The 23,022-nt window shown below is 45.6% G+C and overlaps 1 protein-coding gene across 1 annotated transcript in view; it reads right to left on the bottom strand.

The window, feature by feature from the left end:
- Window positions 1-263: 263 nt before the first annotated feature.
- LOC306928891 (short transient receptor potential channel 7-like) overlaps window positions 264-23,022 on the bottom strand; it is an 84,730-nt gene continuing 61,971 nt past the window's right edge. Inside the window, exons 8-12 of the mRNA XM_079509181.1 lie at window positions 9,515-9,710; window positions 8,133-8,348; window positions 3,112-3,192; window positions 793-868; window positions 264-499 (exon numbers count right to left, since the gene is read on the bottom strand). Coding sequence (XP_079365307.1) covers window positions 363-499; window positions 793-868; window positions 3,112-3,192; window positions 8,133-8,348; window positions 9,515-9,710 — 706 coding nt within the window. The 3' untranslated portion in view covers window positions 264-362. The remainder of the gene's footprint in view (window positions 500-792; window positions 869-3,111; window positions 3,193-8,132; window positions 8,349-9,514; window positions 9,711-23,022) is intronic.

Here is a 23,022-nt window from a genome sequence, read left to right as displayed (position 1 = left end):
TCTCTGCCCCCCCTCCCAGCACTCTCTCTGCCCCCCTCCCAGCACTCTCTGCCCCCTCCCTCCCAGCACTCTCTCTGCCCCCCCTCCCAGCACTCTCTGCCCCCTCCCTCCCAGCACTCTCTCTGGCCCCCTCCCTCCCAGCACTCTCTCTGCCCCCCCTCCCAGCACTCTCTCTGCCCCCTCCCAGCACTCTCTCTGCCTCCTCCCTCCCAGCACTCTCTGCCCCCTCCCTCCCAGCTCTTCTCATTTCCCAGACTGTGCTCTCAGGGTCTCTTGGTGTTCTTGCCTATCTTGTCTCCTAGTTGCTGGATGAGGAGGTAATCTTGTCTCCTAGTTGCTGGATGAGGAGGTAATCTTGTCTCCTAGTTGCTGGATGAGGAGGTAATCTTGTCTCCTAGTTGCTGGATGAGGAGGGCCAGCTCTCCAGTGGCCTGGGACTTCTCCTCCAGGAGCTCATAGCGGAGGCTTGAGATGTCCTGCTTGATCTCCTTTAGCTCACCTGTGATGTGCACACACACACACACGTTTGTGCATATATATACACCATCTAAAAAAACCTTAGTGTAAGTGTCCACACACACACACACACACACACACACACACACACACACACACACACACACACACACACACACACACACACACACACACACACACACACACACACACACACACACACACACACACACACACACACACACACACACACACACACACACACACACACACACACACACACACACACACACACACACACACACACACACACACACACACACAGGATATTTGTACCTTCATTAACTTCGTCGTTGTCTCTGTCCATCTGGGCCTTTAGCACATATCGCTTAATGAGACGCTTCATGATCTTCTGCAAGAGGAGAGGAGAGCAGAGGAGGAGAGCAGAGGAGAGGAGAGCAGAGGAGAGAAGAGGAGGAGAGCAGAGGAGAGGAGGAGAGCAGAGGAGAGGAGGAGAGCAGAGGAGAGCAGAGGAGGAGAGGAGAGCAGAGCAGAGGAGAGCAGAGGAGAGCAGAGGAGGAGAGCAGAGGAGGAGAGCAGAGCAGAGCAGGGAGAGCAGAGCAGAGGAGGAGAGCAGAAGAGAGGAGGAGAGGAGAGTAGAGCAGAGCAGAGGAGGAGAGCAGAGGAGGAGAGGAGGAGAGGAGAGCAGAGGGGAGCAGAGGAGAGCAGAGCAGAGCAGAGGAGGAGAGGAGGAGAGCAGAAGAGAGGAGAGGAGAGCAGAGCAGAGGAGGAGAGCAGAGGAGGAGAGGAGGAGAGCAGAGGAGGAGAGCAGAGGAGGAGAGCAGAGGAGGAGAGCAGAGGAGGAGAGCAGAGGAGAGGAGGAGAGCAGAGGAGGAGAGCAGAGGAGGAGAGCAGAGGAGGAGAGCAGAGCAGAGGAGGAGAGCAGAGGAGAGCAGAGGAGAGGAGAGGAGAGCAGAGCAGAGCAGAGCAGAGGAGAGGAGAGGAGAGGAGAGGAGAGGAGAGGAGAGGAGAGGAGAGGAGAGGAGAGGAGAGGAGAGGAGAGGAGAGCAGAGCAGAGCAGAGGAGAGCAGAGGAGGAGAGGAGAGCAGAGCAGAGCAGAGCAGGAGAGGAGAGCAGAGCAGAGGAGAGCAGAGGAGAGCAGAGGAGGAGAGGAGAGCAGAGCAGAGGAGGAGAGGAGAGCAGAGCAGAGGAGGAGAGCAGAGGAGAGGAGAGCAGAGGAGGAGAGGAGAGCAGAGGAGGAGAGGAGAGGAGAGGAGAGCAGAGCAGAGGAGAGGAGAGCAGAGGAGGAGAGGAGAGGAGAGGAGAGCAGAGGAGGAGAGGAGAGGAGAGGAGAGGAGAGGAGAGGAGAGGAGAGCAGAGGAGAGCAGAGGAGGAGGAGAGGAGGAGAGCAGAGGAGGAGAGCAGAGCAGAGGAGGAGAGGAGAGCAGAGCATAGGAGAGGAGGAGAGCAGAGCAGAGGAGAGGAGGAGAGCAGAGGAGCAGAGGAGGAGAGGAGAGGAGAGCAGAGGAGGAGAGGAGAGGAGGGGGATGGGAAAACATGAGAAAAGGAGCAATGGTGAGGAGAATAGGAGAGACCACTGTCTGTTTGACAAATGAGACGTGTCATCTTCAGATTTGCTTTCATACCATTCTCTCTCCAGTCGATTGTGGCGCACGCACGCACGCACGCACGCACGCACGCACGCACGCACGCACGCACGCACGCACGCACGCACGCACGCACGCACGCACACACACACACACACAGCGTTTGGTCTAACACCAGGCAACCCCGAGTCATGCCGGTGCCCGGTGGTGTGTGTGTGATTGCGGAGTATCGATTGGCGGCCAATGGGGATGGTCCCGTCGCTCTCTTTAAGGGTCTCTCAGTCATTCCCGCCCTGTATACAGTATGTTGGCGCACACACACTGCGCTCGTTCGATACTTCTGACAGCACACGTGTCCAATCAACAGGTCAGATGAGAGAGAGAGAGAGAGAGAGAGAGAGAGAGAGAGAGACAGTGCGTGTGTGTGTGCGTGCGTGTGTAGATTCAGATACATGTGTGCCATAATAAGCTCCCGGGCAGATACCTCATAGTGAGAGAGGCACAGTACTTCTCCCACCGGGGCAAAGGTGAAGACGTGGGCGAGCGAGCGCCCCCCATCCCTCCATGACTCCATCCGCCTCCTTCCATTAGTGAGCTCGTCTGTCTTTTAGAATTCACTCATGAAGCTCATTAGAAACACTTTCTGTACATGCTGTCTGCAACCTGCCCCCCCCCCCCTCTCTCACCTTCTGCCCTCTCCTGCTTCTTACTTCCCCCATGTCTGTTATTGCGTCCTCCCCACCTTCTGTCGGATCCCCCACCTCTCCACGTTCTCATCTTATCTCCCTCCCCGTCTTCCATTTCTTCACCCCAACGTCCCGCCACTCATCAATCTCTCTCTGTCTCTCGCTCAGCCCAGTATCATTTGCCCCTCTCTCCCGCACACCACCCATTTGATTCTGGTCTTTGTGTGCCTATTCTGTGCTTTGACCACCAGTCAGTCACCCCATCTTTCTTCGTCTCTTTGTCAGCCTTGGTCTCTCCCTCACTCTCTGCAGACGGGGTGACAGGGCAGCCTAGCTCTTTCCAGCTCACCCTTCTCTTTTACCTGATAGCGTGTGGGGTGTTTGATGGGTTTTCTGGGTGAAAACTCCTCCCCCGGTCGAGGGTGTGACTTGAAGTGTTCACCCTGTAACAATAGGAAGCAAAACATTTAAACCATTTAAACCCTATGTACTTCATTGACTGGGGTCCCACAGGGTCTGTAATTGACCCCTCTCTTTCACTGAAATGTTCAGCCAGTGTCGCTGAATGTTTGCCTATCTACAGTAGGTCTATGACTAGGTCTAGGACTGATGTGGCTAAGGCACAGGAAGTGTTTTGTCCCGTAATCATCGTTATTGGGGCTCACAAGAAACGAGACGGGGAAAAAAACATCTTTAATATCGCTGTGAAATGTGAAATAGCCTTTTTATTTATTCATTTTTATTTAGTCATTTAATTTGGATATATTTTAGTTCTTCATGGTACATAATACATATCCTAAAGCATGTTATACTTGAAGTTGTCAAAGGTCTCTAAATTGTATAAGACGATGTTACTCTTGGGTTCTGGATCAGTGACCTGCTTTTCCTCTGCTGTCTCTGTCTATTTACAGTGAGATGCTTGAAAATCCCATTTGACTGCATTTTGGCAAGGCAGAGTCGCCTACGCACATATCCATATTTATATGTTGCCTACACTCCACAGACATGCTCAACACACATGCTGTATAAGAATTAACTATACTCCACCAACGCTAATACATATGAATATCGTTGCTGTCGGGAGGAAACCACGGAACTCCATTTTTGAGGGTTTATTTTTCATAAATAAATGCTATTGAACACCCTTTATACCATATTCCAATGTGAATGCATGCGTACCTAAAGAAGGAAGTGGACTGTTTTTTTTAGAACGTGACATGATCTCTAGTCGACGAGCCAAGCGTCAACACCCGCTCATTTCTCAACGCCGCCCGTCGCCGATCTACAAGCTCACAACGCGTCGCGCTGCGACGCGTTGTGACCTTGCAGATCTGCTATGTTGAATCTGCTATACACGCAGCACCGCAGTACGCGCTGATCTTGGACTACACGTGGCTCTTGGGCTTTGCTTGGCATAGTTTCCAAAGTAAAACAAAATAATAATAATGCTAAAGTAGAATCCATTAAACTAATATCAAACACGACACTGGAGCACAGAACTGACTGACACAGTGAATAGCAGGCAGGCTGACAGTGACGTAGTATAACGGCAAAGAGCCAAAAGAGGCAATGCAATGCAGTGTCTGGATTTATTGGAGACAATGTCGCAGAGTTGATGGTCAGTGTCCGTGCGCACCAGTCATCAAGCACACCACCATCTGGAGGATCAAAGTGTGTTATGCAAGTGTACCCGGGTGCGCTGTTGAATCTCGGGCAATGTGAATCATGGCCATCGGGGACCAGGCAACCGTATTCGGAAACGGTTCCAATGAAACGGATTCAGTCCCTCTCAGTGTGAATTGCCTATAAGATTTACGCTCTTCACGATGGGCCTATACAGTTTATGGCTCTTCTCCACACCTGCTTGGCTCTACGGTCAGCCTCCACACATGCCTGGCTCTACGGTCAGCCCTCACACCTGACTGGCTGTACGGTCAGCCGGTCAGTGCCAGACATGACTTGTGCACATTGGTGTGAAGCAACTACAGTAAGTACATTTACTGAAGTACTGTACTTAAGTACAGTTTTGAGGTATTTGTACTTGAGTATTTCCAATTTCCAATATTTTTACTTCTTCTCCGCTACAAATGTTGCACTTTTACTCCACTACATTTATTTGAAAACGTTAGTTACTAGTTACTTTGTAGATTTTGATCATTATTACAAAACATACATCAACCAGTAACCACCTCAGCTCTATATTCATTTCAGCCATTTGTAAATAGCCGTTCTATAAGCTGAGCCTGTAGATCTGCCATTTTCAAAAGATTTGTATACACTTTAAAACTTGTGAAATGGGACATTCTGCATAATGAGTACTTTCTACTTTTGGTACTTTAAGTACCTTTTGATACCAATACATTTGTACTTTTACTATTAAAGTAAATTACTAGTAAACATTACTTTAAAAAAGTAAATGTTTAATTACGTACGGTAACTTTTACTTGTAACAGAGTATTTCTAAAGTGCGTTACTGATGCTTGTACGTACGAAATGTGAGTACTTTTCCCACCACTACACTGGTTATTTGCCCAGAAACAGGCATGTCCAATGGCCTGGCTAATAGCTTACCCAAAGCACTGAAGCAAACCAATAGAGCGGAGGTCTCAAAGTGAAAGGGCACTCTGTGATTGGTTCCGTGTTAAATGGCCTATGCTATTTTGTCTGCGTAAGGCTTTTTTCCCTCTCTCTTTCTTATTCCATTGACTTTTGTACAAGAAACCTTGAGACGAGACAATGGAGACAAAAGTGTGGAAAAGACAAAGTCGTCTGGAGGTGGGAGTGTAACCCAGAGAGGATATCGCATGATACGGTCTCAACCACTGTACTCATGTGAAAATGTTGATTTCTGAATATATCAGCCTAAAACTTCCATTGGGCATACAATTCAATTCAACATTCAATTCAAAGGAGCTTCATTGGCATCAGAGAACATAAGTTTACGTTGCCATAGCAAGTGTAAGATACCATACCAATTAAGAGGAAGCCTCAAATCATGAACGCAGCATGCAATTTACGTGAAATGTTTCACAGACTTTCCTTTTTTTTATCCCACGATTTTGTAACCTATTTTTTCACCCAGTGTCAATTATCTAATGTAATCCTGGGCGCTGGCCTGGGCCGTGGCTCAGCGGCAGTGTGCCGCGGGTTCGACACCCGATCCCGACGGCCTTTAACACTCCCATCGCCCAGGACGAAGTACTTTGTCCTTTCTATTAGTAACGCCCGACACCCAGGACGAAGTATTGTCCAAAAGACGAAGATTATTGATATGAGAACGGATCGCATGGCTCTATAGCCCAGACGCGCCTCCTGGGCAATCCTCGGTGACGCGCAAGAGTGAGACGTCATCGAAAAACTCCCTCCTCTGTTTAGCTGATGAAAACGAAAATCTTAAAACGTTCATAACTCGCGATCTAAATCATCCCGTCTTTTTATGAAAAAAGATCCTGTGTTAGACGGCGCTCCGCGGTCCAGTCGCTAGTCTCGATAGATTTATTCTTGTCTCCCGTTGTTGTCGATCGACTCGAGTGGTGTGGCTATTGTTAGCTGCTACACACACATCAACAACTTCCGCCGGTCCGTCCGGAAAACGGGTCCGTGTTAGGGCATTAACATAAAAATCGATTAGTCGACTATTCGACTAGCAAACCGGTAGTCGACACTGTAAATCAAAAATCGAGTAATCGTTAATATTATTATTATTTTTTTACAGCAGACATGCAGCTGTGAGCTCTGTTGTTTTGTTGGTAGTTCTCCAACTTAAGTACTAATCCCTTCCTGGCTGATTGTTTTCATATCATATACAAGCCGACTGTACGTGGGTTTTGCCGTCACCGTCACTCGTGTAGGTGCGGTGGGCGGCGGTGGCTGCACTGGCAACATTTAAGACAGATTTTCAAAAAGCATATGCCTCATACGCTCAATGGGGACAACTACAGTGTGTAAATACTTTTACTATTGGTGAGTTTACTACTGTAGTTTGTTCAACAAGTTAGATTGGAGACGTGTCGTCGTTTCGTCCGGTACAGTAGTATAGCAGCCTGTCCCTCCTCACTCTGCCCAATAATATCCAGTTTGGTGACAGTCAAACTACAGTAGCTCTTGCCGTGATTTCATGTTTCTTTTTCTTATTCATCTTTCTTCATGCTTATCCAACAAAAGTGCAGGCGTGCGGCATTATTAAAAACAAACAGCCATGCCGCGCGATCATAGTTATAATAGTCGTGAAGTAGTTGATCATCTGATTCATAGCCTGGTAAGCCTGCTAGCTAGCAAGCCTAGTATGTAATCATAACCTCCTCCTAGCTTGTAGCTTCTAAAAACCAAAGGAACTGTGGTTGTAACTTGTTGTTGAACATTTAGGGTGTATGAAAAACATCACATCATCCTCCTCCTCCGTATCCAATTCTCCAACTGAACAAACATTTTCAACAACGTAACATGCTATGCTGCGCCGTAGAAAGGTCTTGCGCATCAAAAATAGCAGATCTACAAGCTCACAGCGCGTCCATCCGTGAGTCATTGTGGACTTGCAACTTTGACTTGACTTTTAACAGCTGTTGTGAATTTCGGCCAATCAGAGCGGCATTCAGCGTAATCTAGTAAGAGAGTGGCGACACTAGCGTTGACTCCCATTGTAACAATGGAATGCGGAAGTGCTCATTCTCTCTCAATGGGATAGTTCCAATATTTGGAACTATAGCCCATAGCACCCCGCTTTGTGGTGAGATCAAAGCGTGTCGCCACTCTCTTACTATTCCACTCGGCCTGCATTCACCGCCTCTGTTTTGCAGTTAATCCTTCACTCGCGCTGGCCGTTTCAGAACACAATGTTTTAATGCTTGATTGGATGGAAAAAAATATCATATTTTACCGCCGACTAATCGATTATAAACCGATTTTGATGGTATTCGTGTCGACTATCAAAAATCACGTTTGGTTAATGCCCTAGTCCGTGTTTATAAATCGAATGGGCGCTATAATGTAATGGATTAAATAACTCCGGGCAATTAAAGTGTTAATGCATGTCTCTCTCCCCTATTTCCTGTCAGCCTACTGTCTGTCCCTCTATAAAAACAATATAAAGGCGAAAGACACAAAAAAAAACATTAAAAAAAATCCTGGGCACTACATTTCCTCTGCCAACCTCTATGCATGAGGAGTCCAAGCTGCTTCTTTTCACCTGACAGGGGAGAGTTTCCCCTGCCGGACGTAGCACGTGGAAGGAATACGTTATTCCGACCAGTTCCTTTCCCCTCCATCACTGTTTTTAAATGACAATGAAGAATGTAGCCTCATCGCTAGCCATTACTTGTGGCCTGCTGAAATGCACATAAAACTTCTTCTACCTCATCTACGCTGGTTGTTAGTATACACTGACCATGTGCCTTGAGTTGAGCATCCCCATCTCTACCTCGTTGTCACGGCGATGGCCCTTGCAGAGGCGTACCAGGCAGGACTTGATGCGCAGGACCAGGTAGAAGAAGGACTTGGGGCTGGGCACCAAGTTAAAGGGGGCTGGTAGGGTACGGCCCTCATCAAAGTAGGACAGCCACAACTTGGCCCGGGCAAACTTCCATTCCACATCAGCATCTTCCTGCATACACGGTGGGAGAGGAGAGGAGGTCTCTCTGTATTACTAGCACAGGCAAATCTGCTTTGCGGAATATTTCGTTATGTTCGTTTTAAGAATACTTAGCAAAGATTAGCAAAAATGTTCATGATTTTTTTCAAATCTACAAACTTATAGTGCGGCACGAAGTGACGCGCTATAGTTGCATGCGTGATGTGGATCTGCTCCCTCTTCCATGACTGGACTAGCAGTGAGTGTAAGTGTTATTTAGCACCAACATTAGGACAAATCAAAGTTTCCTAACGTAGCCGATCTGCATGAGGAAACACGGCGCTCGCGTCGGGGCGGGACAACACAAACATATCATGTGAGGCAACCAAATAGTCAGCGGCGCCTCTGCTGTTGATCATACATGTATAGTACCTCTATCTCCTGGTAGGAGCTGTTGATCATACACGTACAGCAGTGGTTCCCAAAGTGGGGTCCAGGTACCCCTCAGGGGTCCTTGAGGGAGTTCCAGGGGGTCCCCAAATAAATGAGTTTGGAACCAAATGGACCCTTATCGGTCTGTAACTCAGAGAGTGTACAAATGGAACCAAATGGACCCTACTCTCAAGAGTTAAATTAACTTTGATTTTACAGTATAAATTGGGTCCCAGAGATAGAAATCCCATTAAATTGAGGTCTGTCTGTAGCCTAACGCAGTGGTTCCCAAAGTGGGGTCCCGGGACCCCCAGGGGTACCTGAGGGAGTTCCAGGGGTCCCCAGCTAAATGATAGTTTGGAACCAAATGGACCATTATGGGTCTGTAACTCAGAGAGTGTACAAATTTGTACACTCTCAGAGTTAAAATAACATTGATTTTACAATATAAATTGGGGGTCCCAGAGATAGAAATGCCATTAAATGGGGGTCCGTAGACTAATGCATGTCAAACTGGGGGTTCTTGAAATTAAAAGGGTTGAGAATCACTGCTAGAGCTGTAAAAATCTTCTCTTATGGGGGTCCCTGGCATATCTTTTCAAATGGGGGTTCGCGGGCTAATTAGTGTCAATTTGGGGGTCCTCGACATGAAAATGGTTGAAAATCACTGCTAGAACCTCTATCTCCTGGTAGGAGCTGTTGATCATACAGATGTACAGTACCTCTATCTCCTGGTAGAAGCTGTTGATCATACAGATGTACAGTACCTCTATCTCCTGGTAGGAGCTGTTGATCATGGCGATCAGCATGTTCAGCAGCACCACCACCATGGTGACATTGTAGACCCCGTACAGCACGTAGCCGATGTTCTCGATGAACTTGTGGTCGTACTTCAGCACCACCGAGATCACCTCAGACAGCCCGAAGATGGACCAGAACAGGGTCTTGAAACTCTCCTCCACCCTGCGCAGGATCAAGAGAAAGAGAGAGATGTAGGTGAATATGCGGAGTGAGAGAGAGGTCAATACTCAGTGTTAGTGTACCTTACGGAGCCTATATACAAAAAACACACAGTTTTAAACAAACACCATGCCCTGTTTACACACGCACACGCGCACAACGCCGCACACACACGCACGCGCACGCGCGTCCACTAAAACATTCCGATAGCAGGGTTTATGAGGTGGCACTGATTAAATACTTGATGAGTCAATTTAAACACATTATCCTCCCATCATCCATTTCCCTTAGACTATCTCTCTCTCTCCCCCCATATTTAACTCTAATTACAAATATATTTGGCTTAAAAAAGAAACTTAAGGAAGCAATTAGAATATATATATATATATATACTGTAACTTTTGATTACTTTTTATGTAAATGTTATTCTCAAGGTATTCTACTGCAGTCAGAACACAGACTGTGTGGACAGGATATGTGTTGAGGCCTCTCTGCTGTTGCATCAATGGATAACACCGTTTTTCAACTTAAACCCTATGTATTTGCTTGACCAGAGTCGGCCAGGGCTCTACTAGGATCCCAGAACAGCGATGCTAGGGTCCATGTGGTTATAAAAGTCTGTGTGGAACTGAGAGAAAACAGTAGGCTCTGTACTTATGGACTTAAGTCAGAATACTGCCCTCAAAACAGGTTAGTTGATTCAAATACATACTAGGCCTTAATATATCAAAACCTATGGTGATCCCACGATTGCATCCAATATGTACAACCTGGTTGTCAATTGTACTTAAAGGGGAATACCATTCATTTTCAACATGAAACTATGTCATTAATACACCTTAGAGCTGAAAAAGCCAACCCCCTTCTGTGTTGCTCTTTGGGGTCATGTGATCAGTGACGTACGGTACGACCCTCTAGCCTCATGGACTAGAATGGAGAATTTAATCTCCAAGTGAAACAGCACAACTTCAATATGCAATTAAGACTTAATAGAGCATTTTCAGTCATTTGAGTTATATAATCCTGCAGGCTATCATTTCAATCAGATAACTCTAAATAGATAGAGAACATTAATGGCTTGAGAATTTTTTTTTAATGAAATGCAAAAGCATGAATATTATATTTGATGTTGGTGTTAAGGCTCTGCTAAGCACATTAAAACCCGCAGAACAAGAACGACCTACGGTGAACCCTCACAGATAGATGCAAGCTCATATCCCACTCATCTGCCCCAAAGAGACGCAGGGTCATGAATGATGCAAGGACATTCTAATCTATACAGTACATATACACAAACATTATCTAGGTTTGTATTGTGCTATACTGACAGACAGGCTGGCACCAGTCAGAGTCATGCAGTGAATTACTGAAAAGGCCTTTTCAGCCGTACTGAACCAGGACACACAATCAAAACAACAGAGCAAAGGTTTTATTTTTCTCTTTTGGGCTGACTTGCCATTACAGCCCATCATTCTGATCCTTCCAGGGGTGCCGAATTGTACCATGTAGTTAGTGGATTGGACATGAAGGGAAAATCAAGTTTACTCTAATACAAGTTAGAACTCCATACAAAGTTTTGCAAAGTATTATCGTTACCTGTGGTTTGTGCTGACCACATGTGCTGACTCTTTCTTGTTCTGCATCAGGCATGATGATAGGATGTATATACAATTATACATCTGTATACTTTTATACTAGACGCCTAGTCTGAAAACTCACCTCTTCAGACTCCATCTTGGCCCGTAGCACTTGCACTAGCCTCAACAACCACATTTTTATTTATAATTTAGCATCTTATTAGATTTATAATTTAGCATTTTATGTAGATGCAGCACATAGCACTCTATAATGTATCATATTATAGATCATATTGTATCATATGTACTCATAGCTTCACAGTGCAGATAATCAACTGTTAGACAGATATTAGGTTCTTAGCTTGCTTATGATTCTTGATGACTCACTGTATTAAGAGCGTCTGCAAAATGCCTAAATTGTAAATTGTCGTAGCAAAGCGTCAAACATCCATGTTTTGCCACCAAACAGGAACTTAAGTGCTTTATAACTTGACTGTGAAGCCCCACATTACGGTTTCACCTAGATGTACCAAATATGGTACGTACATTTATCATGTCCAGACTTATAAAAACTATAGTTTTCAAATAAATGTAGGGGAGTAAAACTACAATATTATTGCAACACTGCAAGTAGGCCACAATTTATTCCATGAACAATTCCCAAATAGAGTTAGGGTAATAAGGAAATCTAGAACTCTTATAATAAGAATAAATAGGTGAGAATTAGACTAGTTTGTTTATTTTCACAAATTTGCATAGTGTGGCAATGACAAATAAGGCTATAGTGAGTGAAATTAAAAAGAAAAAAGAAAACCATTGTAGCTGGTCACATGTTTTGATATAATTAATTGAATCCAATGTTTATTGTTAAATGTTTGTGAGACATATGGGAAGGGGGGGGGGGGGGGTGGCACGGCAAAGAATCCTGCCTAGGGCACCAAATTGCTCAGTTATATGTTGTTATTTTCTGCAAAGCATGTCATACATTTCACAGCAAATAGTATGAGTAAGTGAACCTCTTTGAATCTCATTCCCTTGCCTCCCTCAAGCTTGTCCATCTTGTCCATTTCAAGATACAACTTGCTCTCTCCAGAGACAAACTGAATGAGAACATTATTGCCTCCCTCTGAGTACATTATCACCCCAATACCCAATTATCTGTTTTAATCGGATCATTCCCTCTGTTCTAGCTCTTGATCCCTAATAGGCCTATGCAGTCTATTTTTGAATCTCACCTTCCCACTGAGAGGAAATACAATGAGTTGGCTTTGTTCCAGACAACATTAATGTACCATTGACATTCTCTCAGGGACTACTCCATACACTGAATACTGATGCAGTTGCTCGAATGCTTCTCTAGGAAATCATAATGGTCTCAGTGATATGCAGTTCATTGTGACTGTGTGTGTGTTCTGTGTTAATAAAAAGGACTCTATTCCCTTACTTAAATACCCTGTAAAGGAAATTTGATGATTTGCTTCTAAACCCATTATACTCGTTAACCCTTTAAGACCTGACTTTTTCATGTCAAGGCCAGCAACTCTACATCTGACCTGAAACCCTTAGATCTCCATATATGGAATTGACCTGTTCCGACATTCCATATGTTGATCTGACCTCATTCATTCCCCCCCTCATTGACCCCCCATGCCAACGCTCGCCATAGAGCTATAATATAATCTAGAGAACGGATTGAGGAGCGATAGCCCCGTCTCCCGCTATTCACTTCAATGGAAGTTGCTCAGTGGCGTTTTGAAGCCACGACGAAACAACAAAGTCTTCCGGGTAGTACCCCTCGAGCGTTGATAGGATTGGTTGGCTCCTATCATAGTACCCCTCGCGCTGTTCTTGTGGTACCTCCAGAGTATAGAGTAGGAGGGTAGAAAGTGGGTGCCTATGGGTTATAGTTCCAAACATTGCTCCTATGGCTGGAACTATCCCATTGAGATAGAATGAGCACTTCCGCATTCCATTGTTACAATGGGAGTCAACGCTAGTATCGCCACTCTCTTACTATATTACTCTGGGTACCTCTATGTCACGTCCTACGTCACGATTCATTCATAAATGTAACCTGGGCCTGCAGTACCACGTTTGACCAGTAGGTACGGCGGCTTCAACGTTGCCCAGCCATTCCGCAGGCTTGGCGCTCGCCCAGCAGTCTGCCGTTACTCAGGCGGATGCGTATTTTAATGTATATTTTCAGAAATTTAACCACTGAATACTTGTCTTGAACTCCAGCATCCATATTCTGGGGCGAACATTCAAAGATCACACAACTCACTGTGATGTCAGCTTGTATTTTGGGTGAAGACTGTGTCACACTCTGGTCTGAGTGAAGGTAGTGTAGGCCAAAATTGGCACTGAACCAGCTCTCAAAATACTCCAAAAAAGGCACTCATGGCAAATCCTTCAGCAAAATCAAGACAGTTTTTAATTCACCTTTGCAGAGTCACATGAAATGGTCATTCAAAGAAACCAAACACAAAATAGGTATTTACAGCCCACTGGCCAGGTTGGCTCTTTCAAGGTCTGCTCTGCTCCCTACAATCCTACATTGATTGCTGGGCAGTGGCAGGTGCTCCTTATAAAGGCTAGGCCCCTCCCATTTAGACCAAACCAACCCCGGATTGATTCCACAATCGAACCAGTGCATCAATGTCCAGAGACATCACAAATCATTCATAAGCATAACACATTTTAAAGTGTCACATACTACACTATAAATGATTCCCATAATATAATCAAAGTCAAGAGTTCTCTAAACAAAACCCTCCCACTGTTGGCATGTTCCCCACACCCCACAGCTAGTAGTTTCTCCCTTCAATGGAGTAAACAGTCAATTAACTACTTTGATCAAGCATCACACAATATATATATATATAGTCAAAATAACATATCACTCTGCAATCATAAATAATACATACATAACAATACAACATGTTAACCAGTCAGTCCCAGTGGCAGGTTGAACTGCCACAGACTGTCTAGTCAACTCGTATAGAGTCAACTCAGGTCCAGTTTACCAAGTCTCGAGGGTTTAAAGGACAACTGTGAACAAGGGTTCAATTATTAGTTTGTAATGCTGATAATTAAAAGATCAGTGTTGCTATCGTTAGTGATTTTTAACTGAGGGGCAGGCTGGGCATTCGGGGAATTGGTAAAATAATTTTATTTTTTACACAATAAGCCATCAATTTTTGTCTCAGTGAGCCCAAAGGCATAGAGATCAGAAGATCTGAAGAACCTCTGCCCCAAATGTTTATAGCATCATATACTACCCCAAGCTGACTCATGCTACTGTAACAGGAGATAGGCTACGTAGGTACAGTACGTATTATTTATTTATTATTACTCTGACTGTTGCCAGGCTATCTGTCACCAAAGCACAATTTACACCTAGACAATGTGTGAGAATGTGTGTGTGTGTGTGTGTGTGTGTGTGTGTGTGTGTGTGTGTGTGTGTGTGTGTGTGTGTGTGTGTGTGTGTGTGTGTGTGTGTGTGTGTGTGTGTGTGTGTGCGCACTGTGCGCACATGCGTGTGTCTGATGATGACAGCATAATGACAGTGAGTCAACAGGGACAGTGGGTATCTGGTGAGAGATGGACAGTGTTATTATTATCTTATTAAGACTGGCAGCTCCCAACAGATCGCTCACTCACGGCATACTGGCCACACAGACAGACGCACGAGCACACACGCACACACAGTGTCAAAGAGAAGGAGAGGAATCAGGAAAGGCGTGCATGATAGAGGGACGCATGGAAAGAGAGAGGAGGCTATTGCCTGAAGCCTCCTTCTATTTCTTCCTCCACCCACCCAGTAAGAAACCCCTGCAGGACAGCACATTAACAAGCAGCAGATGGATGCATGCTGTGTTGTGTGTGTTGATTTATTCTCAAAAAGAACATTGAGGTTCACGCTTATTTGCAATGCTGCCGAGATTACACACACAAAATCAACAATTAAGACATACCGTTATGCAGAAAAACACAATTCTACAATATGGCATATAGAAATAAGCCACAAAAACAGTGAAATAAAACAACGAAAAGTGAATACGTTAAAAACAATTACATATTGAGGTAGGGAGGTTTAAGAGCAGGTTATTAAATTGTCCATAGAATATTGGGGTATTAATTTTTAGCGTTTGTTGTAAAGTGTTCCATGAAATAGGGGTGTGACAAATGCACATTATGTTATAATATTTATCTGCTTGGCCTATGCATGTTATTGTATACGAGTGATATAAGAATCCTTGTGAGATGACTTTGAAGTCAATATGAAAATGTCCAGTTCATGTGAGGTAATGGGTCTGATTGTGCAGGTTGGGTGATTGATGCCACACTCTACTTTACAAATAGAGGGTGTGGTGCAGGGGGGAGGGGCAGAACACACATCCTGTGTACTAGTATGAACAGGTGAAGGAAGAGGAGATCTCCCTGGTGCCAGCGTTGCTTTAGTGACAAAGTTAATACTAAAAAGTAAGCTGCAACCAGAAGCAAGAACTATTTGACCCCTGTGGAAGAGGACCGCGTCCTCTACCGCTGCAGGATTTCAATCGCTTGATGTTTTCATGAGTTGCCGGGTATAGCGTGTTCATAGGAATAGACTATGTGACAACCAGGAATAGTCTGGTGACTACCGGAGAGATGGGTGGCAGCCGCAATGTAGACGCACCCGGGAGCAGTATGGGTTGGCGCCCCAGCCTGTGTCTTCCGTGAGGAAGAAGCCCAACAGACCCACGGTGAGGCCTTTAGAAAGGTGGGAGCCTGCAGAACCATTGTGTGTGTAGGGACGTGCACAGTAATAAATGAAAGGGGGCTCAAGCCTCTGACCATCAGACTAAAACGTGCCCTCTCCGTCCTGAACTGAAATGTAGCATTTTATGTTGAAAGCAGTGCTGTCATTAACTATACGCGCACTATGCACTGCACGTAGCAACACAATGAGTGAGGCAGCAAGCCCCCTTTTTCTTTTTTTCACGCGTTCCTCCTGCAACGTGCGTGCCTCCACCACGGTGCTCTGCTCAGACTCAGAGCTGAAGTTTCCCCTCCCTCTATCCCCCCCGGTCTGGTAGTAGCAGAGTCACGAACATTGTTTTGTTTTGAAACTAAATTGCCTCCCCGCCGGTTACAACAGAAGGAAATAAAATGAAGGAAACTTTAGAGGCTTCAGCATCACTTGCAAAGTTGCAGGTATGTTGATGTGTTCATTATTTTACTAACATTAGGACAAGTGGGGAAGTAGAGTCGTGGAGAGGAGATAGTGTGTTTTGGACAAACAGCAGTGATTTGTGTCAAATGGAGTCTGTATGGCTGAAGATAAATTAACACGTGACGTCGGTGGGAGAGAAGTTATTGTGTGTTTTGGACAAACAGTGTAGGGGAAAGAACAGATGGTGGAGGTGAACCGAACACTGTCCCCTTCCCTTTTGGGTCTTGAGCTAAAAAGTTTGGGAACCGCTGAAGTTATGTGATGTCTACACCATAAGTTATGTGATGTCTACACGATTATCACAAATTTCAGCCACCATGCTGGAGTTATCGAGTGTGAGTGAGTGAGTGGCCAAGACTTTCGGCATTGGAATTCAGCTTATGTCGCCTACCTCCCACACAGTGTCTGTCTTTGTCTATGTCTCTTACAGTACCTCCCTCAGTGTGTGTCTCTGTCTATGAGACATAGACAGAAACACACAGTTGTTATTGTGTGTGTTGATTGAAACCTTTATTTATTCTCGAAAAGAGCATTGAGGTTCACCCTCATTTGCAATGCTGCCGAGATTACACACACAAAATCAACAATTAAGACATGCAGAAAAAAACAAAACAAAAAAATCTACAATTAAGGTATAGATAGATATAACTTAAGCCACAAAAACAGTGACATAAAACAACGGAAAGTGAATAAGTTAAAAAAAACAATTACATATTGAGGTGTGGAGGTTTAAGAGCAGGTTATTAAATTGTCCATGGGATATTGGGGTATTATATTTTAGCGTTCATTGTAGTGTTCCATGAAATAGGGGCATCGAAGCAGAAAGCAGATTTTCTGCTTTCTCAGTGTGTTGTGTGTCTGTCTCCTACCTCCCTCACAGTGTGTGTCTCTGTCTCCTAGCTCCCTCACAGTGTGTGTCTGTCTTCTAGCTCCCACAGTGTATCTCTGTCTCCTACCTCCCTCACAGTGTGTCTCTGTCTCCTACCTCCCTCACAGTGTGTCTCTGTCTCCTAGCTCCCTCAGTGTGTCTGTCTCCTAGCTCCCTCACAGTGTGTATGTCTCCTACCTCCCTCAGTGTGTCTCTGTCTCCTAGCTCCCTCACAGTGTGTCTATGTCTCCTAGCTCCCTCAGTGTGTCTGTCTCCTAGCTCCCTCACAGTGTGTGTCTCTGTCTCCTACCTCCCTCACAGTGTGTGTATGTCTCCTACCTCCCACAGTGTGTGTCTGTCTCCTACCTCCCTCACAGTGTGTGTCTGTCTCCTACCTCCCTCACAGTGTGTGTCTCTGTCTCCTACCTCCCTCACAGTGTGTGTCTCTGTCTCCTAGCTCCCTCACAGTGTGTCTCTGTCTCCTACCTCCCTCACAGTGTGTCTGTTTCCTACCTCCCTCACAGTGTGTCTCTGTCTCCTACCTCCCTCAGTGTGTCTATGTCTCCTATCTCCCTCACAGTGTGTGTCTGTCTCCTAGCTCCCTCACAGTGTGTGTCTGTCTCCTAGCTCCCTCACAGTGTGTCTGTTTCCTACCTCCCTCACAGTGTGTCTCTGTCTCCTACCTCCCTCAGTGTGTCTATGTCTCCTATCTCCCTCACAGTGTGTGTCTATGTCTCCTACCTCCCTCACAGTGTGTGTCTCTGTCTCCTAGCTCCCTCACAGTGTGTCTGTCTCCTACCTCCCTCACAGTGTGTCTGTCTCCTACCTCCCTCACAGTGTGTCTATGTCTCCTAGCTCCCTCAGTGTGTCTATGTCTCCTAGCTCCCTCAGTGTCTGTCTCCTACCTCCCTCACAGTGTGTCTGTCTCCTACCTCCCTCACAGTGTGTCTATGTCTCCTACCTCCCTCACAGTGTGTCTGTCTCCTACCTCCCTCACAGTGTGTCTCTGTCTCCTACCTCCCTCACAGTGTGTCTGTCTCCTAGCTGCCTCACAGTGTGTCTCTGTCTCCTACCTCCCTCACAGTGTGTGTCTATGTCTCCTACCTCCCTCACAGTGTGTGTCTATGTCTCCTACCTCCCTCACAGTGTGTCTCTGTCTCCTACCTCCCTCACAGTGTGTCTGTCTCCTACCTCCCTCACAGTGTGTATATGTCTCCTACCTCCCTCACAGTGTCTGTCTCCTACCTCCCTCACAGTGTGTCTCTGTCTCCTACCTCCCTCACAGTGTGTCTCTGTCTCCTAGCTGCCTCACAGTGTGTCTCTGTCTCCTACCTCCCTCACAGTGTGTGTCTATGTCTCCTACCTCCCTCACAGTGTGTGTCTATGTCTCCTACCTCCCTCACAGTGTGTCTCTGTCTCCTACCTCCCTCACAGTGTGTCTATGTCTCCTACCTCCCTCACAGTGTGTCTATGTCTCCTACCTCCCTCACAGTGTGTCTATGTCTCCTACCTCCCTCAGTGTGTCTCTGTCTCCTACCTCCCTCACAGTGTGTCTCTGTCTCCTAGCTGCCTCACAGTGTGTCTCTGTCTCCTACCTCCCTCACAGTGTGTGTCTATGTCTCCTACCTCCCTCACAGTGTGTCTGTCTCCTACCTCCCACAGTGTGTGTATGTCTCCTACCTCCCTCAGTGTGTGTCTCTGTCTCCTAGCTCCCTAACCATGTCTGTCTACTGTATATGTTTATGTCTCCTACATCCCTTGTGTCTGTCTTCATGCCTGTCAATTCAATTCAGTTCTTTATTATAATGTTATAGACTCCATACATTGTGAAAACGAATGGAATCCTGTCTCTTTCTCCGTTTAAAAAGATCCACAATCTTGCTGGCTCTCCCTTTATTTGCTCTGTTTCCTTGCTGATTGTCTCTCTGCCTGTTTTCTTACAGCATGTTCTCTCCCATAATCTCTCTATATATCCTGCCATCTTCTCCCTGGTGGGTGCTTCTCATGGTTCTGCAGTCTAATCAATTTTTATCTGTCCTTTATTCCTTATTTCCTCATATTTCTCTCCCCCCTATCCTCTTTTTATTTACCATCGCCAGAGAAATTCTCCCATCAGATCAGATAAAAAAGAAATGTTGCAGACATAATGAAAGTCACCACCCATTCTCTCTATCTCTCTCTCCCCCCCTCTCTCTCTCTCTCTCTCTCTCATCTGTCAATCCATCAGTCCTGGTACAGGTGACATGTTGGCTCCTCTCCTCTCTAATCTTATCTCCTCCCTTCTCTCAGACGGACTCCTCTGCTCTCCATCCACTCTTGTGTGTGTGAGTGTGTGTGAGTCACGTGTGAGTGCGAGTGTGAGTGTGAGTGTGTGTGTGCGCGTGATCCGAATGTGACCCCAATCAGCTGTAGGGGTCAATGGGTTGTACTACAAACATACAGACAGACATACATACATACATACACACACACACACACACACACACTCGGTCACTCATAGGAGTGGTTTGGCACCGCTCAAAAATAAAAAACTAGAAAGAGTTTCATCCAACAGATCCGTCTTGACACATGACTATAGAGATAATTTGTACCGATTTGTGTGAAATTTGGATAAAATGTGAAGGAGAAATATAAAGAAATTATGAATTATGAATAATTTCGTCATGTGCCATTTATCATGTTATGTCATGGTCTGAACTCATGTCATGTCAGATTGTTATAAGGTTGAAGCTCTGCACACACTACTACTACTACTATCTTTTTAATTATTATTATATTTTGTAATGGCTTGTTCAAAAACGTAGTGGTTTGAGATCAGATCCCATCGTCCCAGGGTGTGGGTTGGTATCTTAGCAAACACTGAATGCGCTGTCCCATTGGTCGTGTGCTCGTGTCATGAGCCAATGGGCTGCAGCTGAGCGCTTCTCCACTCTCCAGACACCAGGTTCAAAGCTCACACAGGCAGTAAACTCACCCACACACACACTGCACAATCACAGCTTCGCTCTCTCGTTGGGAGGAGGACGGGGACAGAGTTGTCAAATAAATCACGCCGTCATTCATATTTATTCCCCGATCTTAAAATACGGAACAACGTGCGTCATGTATCAGTTAATTACGGGACGCGTCTTTTTAGATGCCAAATACAGAAAAGTGGGCACTTACCACTGACGGATGCACAGGTTGACAACAAAGTCCTACAATACCGTTCACTATTTTGAAAGCAGATGCTGTGAAGAATGCCATCCTACAGACACGAGCAATGCCAGAGAGGCATACTGGAGAAAATATGGCCAACACTGCAGGCTGCAGACAGTTGAGTGTTGGGACATAGCCGATAGCGCTGCTCCTTCAGTGTCACATAAAAGTGTCATCACTGTAGAATCCTTGGTATCAAGTTCAGCATCGCTAAACTGTATTTTTTCCACACTCACGCTTATGAAACACTAAACAGGATTATTATTTCATGTCAACATTCAAGCACAACTATGATGTAACCCAGCTTAGCCAGGTAAAGTAAGGAGTCACTCTGCAAGTTTAAAGTTTTCCACCTGTCCAACGTCATTTCTGATACAGCCTTGTGAGTCGCATGTTTACAAAATAAAGACTACTAATACTTTTGTATTATTGGGCTTAGATGCGAATTCTAAACATATATATGGGTGCAGCTGCAGAAGTTGTGTTGCTTAAGGAATGCATAGTTGCGTTCTCCTCAACTGCCACACAGCAAAAAAACAATCGATCGACATGTCGATTTTCGGCCTCGATTAATCGATTTGCCAAATACTGAGTCGTTCACATCCCTACTACCGCTGGTCCATATATTTCTCCTCGTGTTTTGATCACCACCTGGAATCTGCAATAGACTGGTTGTCTGCCTCCTGGTGGCGCTACTAAGCCCAAACCACACCAATGCAACTCTTTGCAACTCAAGGAGTTGCATTGGTGTGGTTGTGGAGGTAAGTGAATCGTCCCACCACTAACAGATTTGCTGCGATCAAGCCAACGTTGCCGGAGATTAGCTGTGCACGCACGCACGCACGCACGCACGCACGCACGCACGCACGCACGCACGCACGCACGCACGCACGCACGCACGCACGCACGCACGCACGCACGCACGCACGCACAGGGTGGATTTTCTGTCAGAGATAGTTAATACAATATACATCCATATAGGAGACGTTAGCTTTATACTTTTGATAAACAGTGTACACAGTACACACAATGGTTTGTATTCCTTAAGGTGCTTGTATTCCATTTTACATCCTTCTCCTGTCACAGCAGCTCACAAATCTCGCCTCTCTCTCTCTCTCTCTCTCTCACCACCCTCCCTCATTCCCTGTCTGCCTGACTCACTCTCTCTCTTATCCATGTGTGTCAAATTAAATGTTCATGTCCTTGGGTTTAATTGGATGTAAGCAGACGGTGGACCTAGTCTAGTCTCGCTTAGCTCAGCTTGCCTTGGTGTGTCTCAGTGTCTCTTATTTGTGTCTAAATCGTATTGACTAGTGAAGGCCTGGCATGACGAACAAAGAATCTCTGTGCCATCGAGGACTTTAAATCAATGGATGCAAAAAACACAATAATGTGTCCTGACCTTGTGATAATAAGCAATGTTCTGACAAACAATAAGGCAATATACCCAAACCCAACTGCTAGACCAATCACAGCGGCAGGGTGTGTTGGGGTTGAGCGTTGACTGGCTTATCACTGCAGCTCAGTGACGTCATGTTGTCGTTTTCCAACCACTGCGGTGAGAGTGGAGTATGTGTCCACTGTCCAGCACATCAAGCTGTTGACCTGCTTCTTTTTTAAACAATAATTTAATTCTACCTTTTTTATGCTACCTCTTATCTACTATGCAGCCTCCCCCCTTCTCAATTCAAACCACTTGGCGGCGGGCACCGCACTCTCTCTCTCTCTCTCTCTTTCCGATGTGCTTGCCGAGTTTGGAGTAGGTCGGTCCCATACAGTATGCACATGGCCATACAGTATATGGCCATACAGTATATGGCCATAGCGGTTGAATCTGTGGCTCTCTGGACAACCGGATCTCCTTATACAGGTTTGTTTAATGTTATGTCTGAGTCAGAGTGACATATACCTATCAGTATCAGCGTATCAGGTTTGTTGCAACTGCAGGTCGCATTTACTATGAAAACGTGCATTTCCCATCAGTCAGTCCGTCCGTCTGTCTGTCCGTCACCCACCCCATGCCTCGTGACATCACATGACATCATGTGACATCAGGTGGCATCATCAGGGATCTCCAAATACTGGCATATATGTAGTCGCGACGTAGATGACATCGCCAGGGGACCTTCTCCATATGGGAATGGGCCATATCATGCTTCCAAATATGGTCAAGCCTCGTAATATCACGCCTCCATATATGGTCACTCCTAGTAACATCATGTGACATCATGGAGAGTGGAGATCCTTTTGCATTTGTTGGTCAAAGACACTGACCTCATCTAAACCTGGATAACCATACATGGAGAAGACTGTATCATCAGATCTGCATATATCCCTGCATACAAACCCTTATATCTCCATATATGGAGCTGACTTGTTCTGACATTCCATATGTTGATCCCCCCCCCCCCCCACCACCTGTCCTTCCTGTTCTGACTTTACATATGTTGATCT

Source organism: Electrona antarctica, assembly GCF_951216825.1.
Source record: "Electrona antarctica genome assembly, chromosome: 1".
Taxonomy (NCBI): domain Eukaryota; kingdom Metazoa; phylum Chordata; class Actinopteri; order Myctophiformes; family Myctophidae; genus Electrona; species Electrona antarctica.
This window is presented reverse-complemented; position numbering and strand designations above follow the sequence as displayed.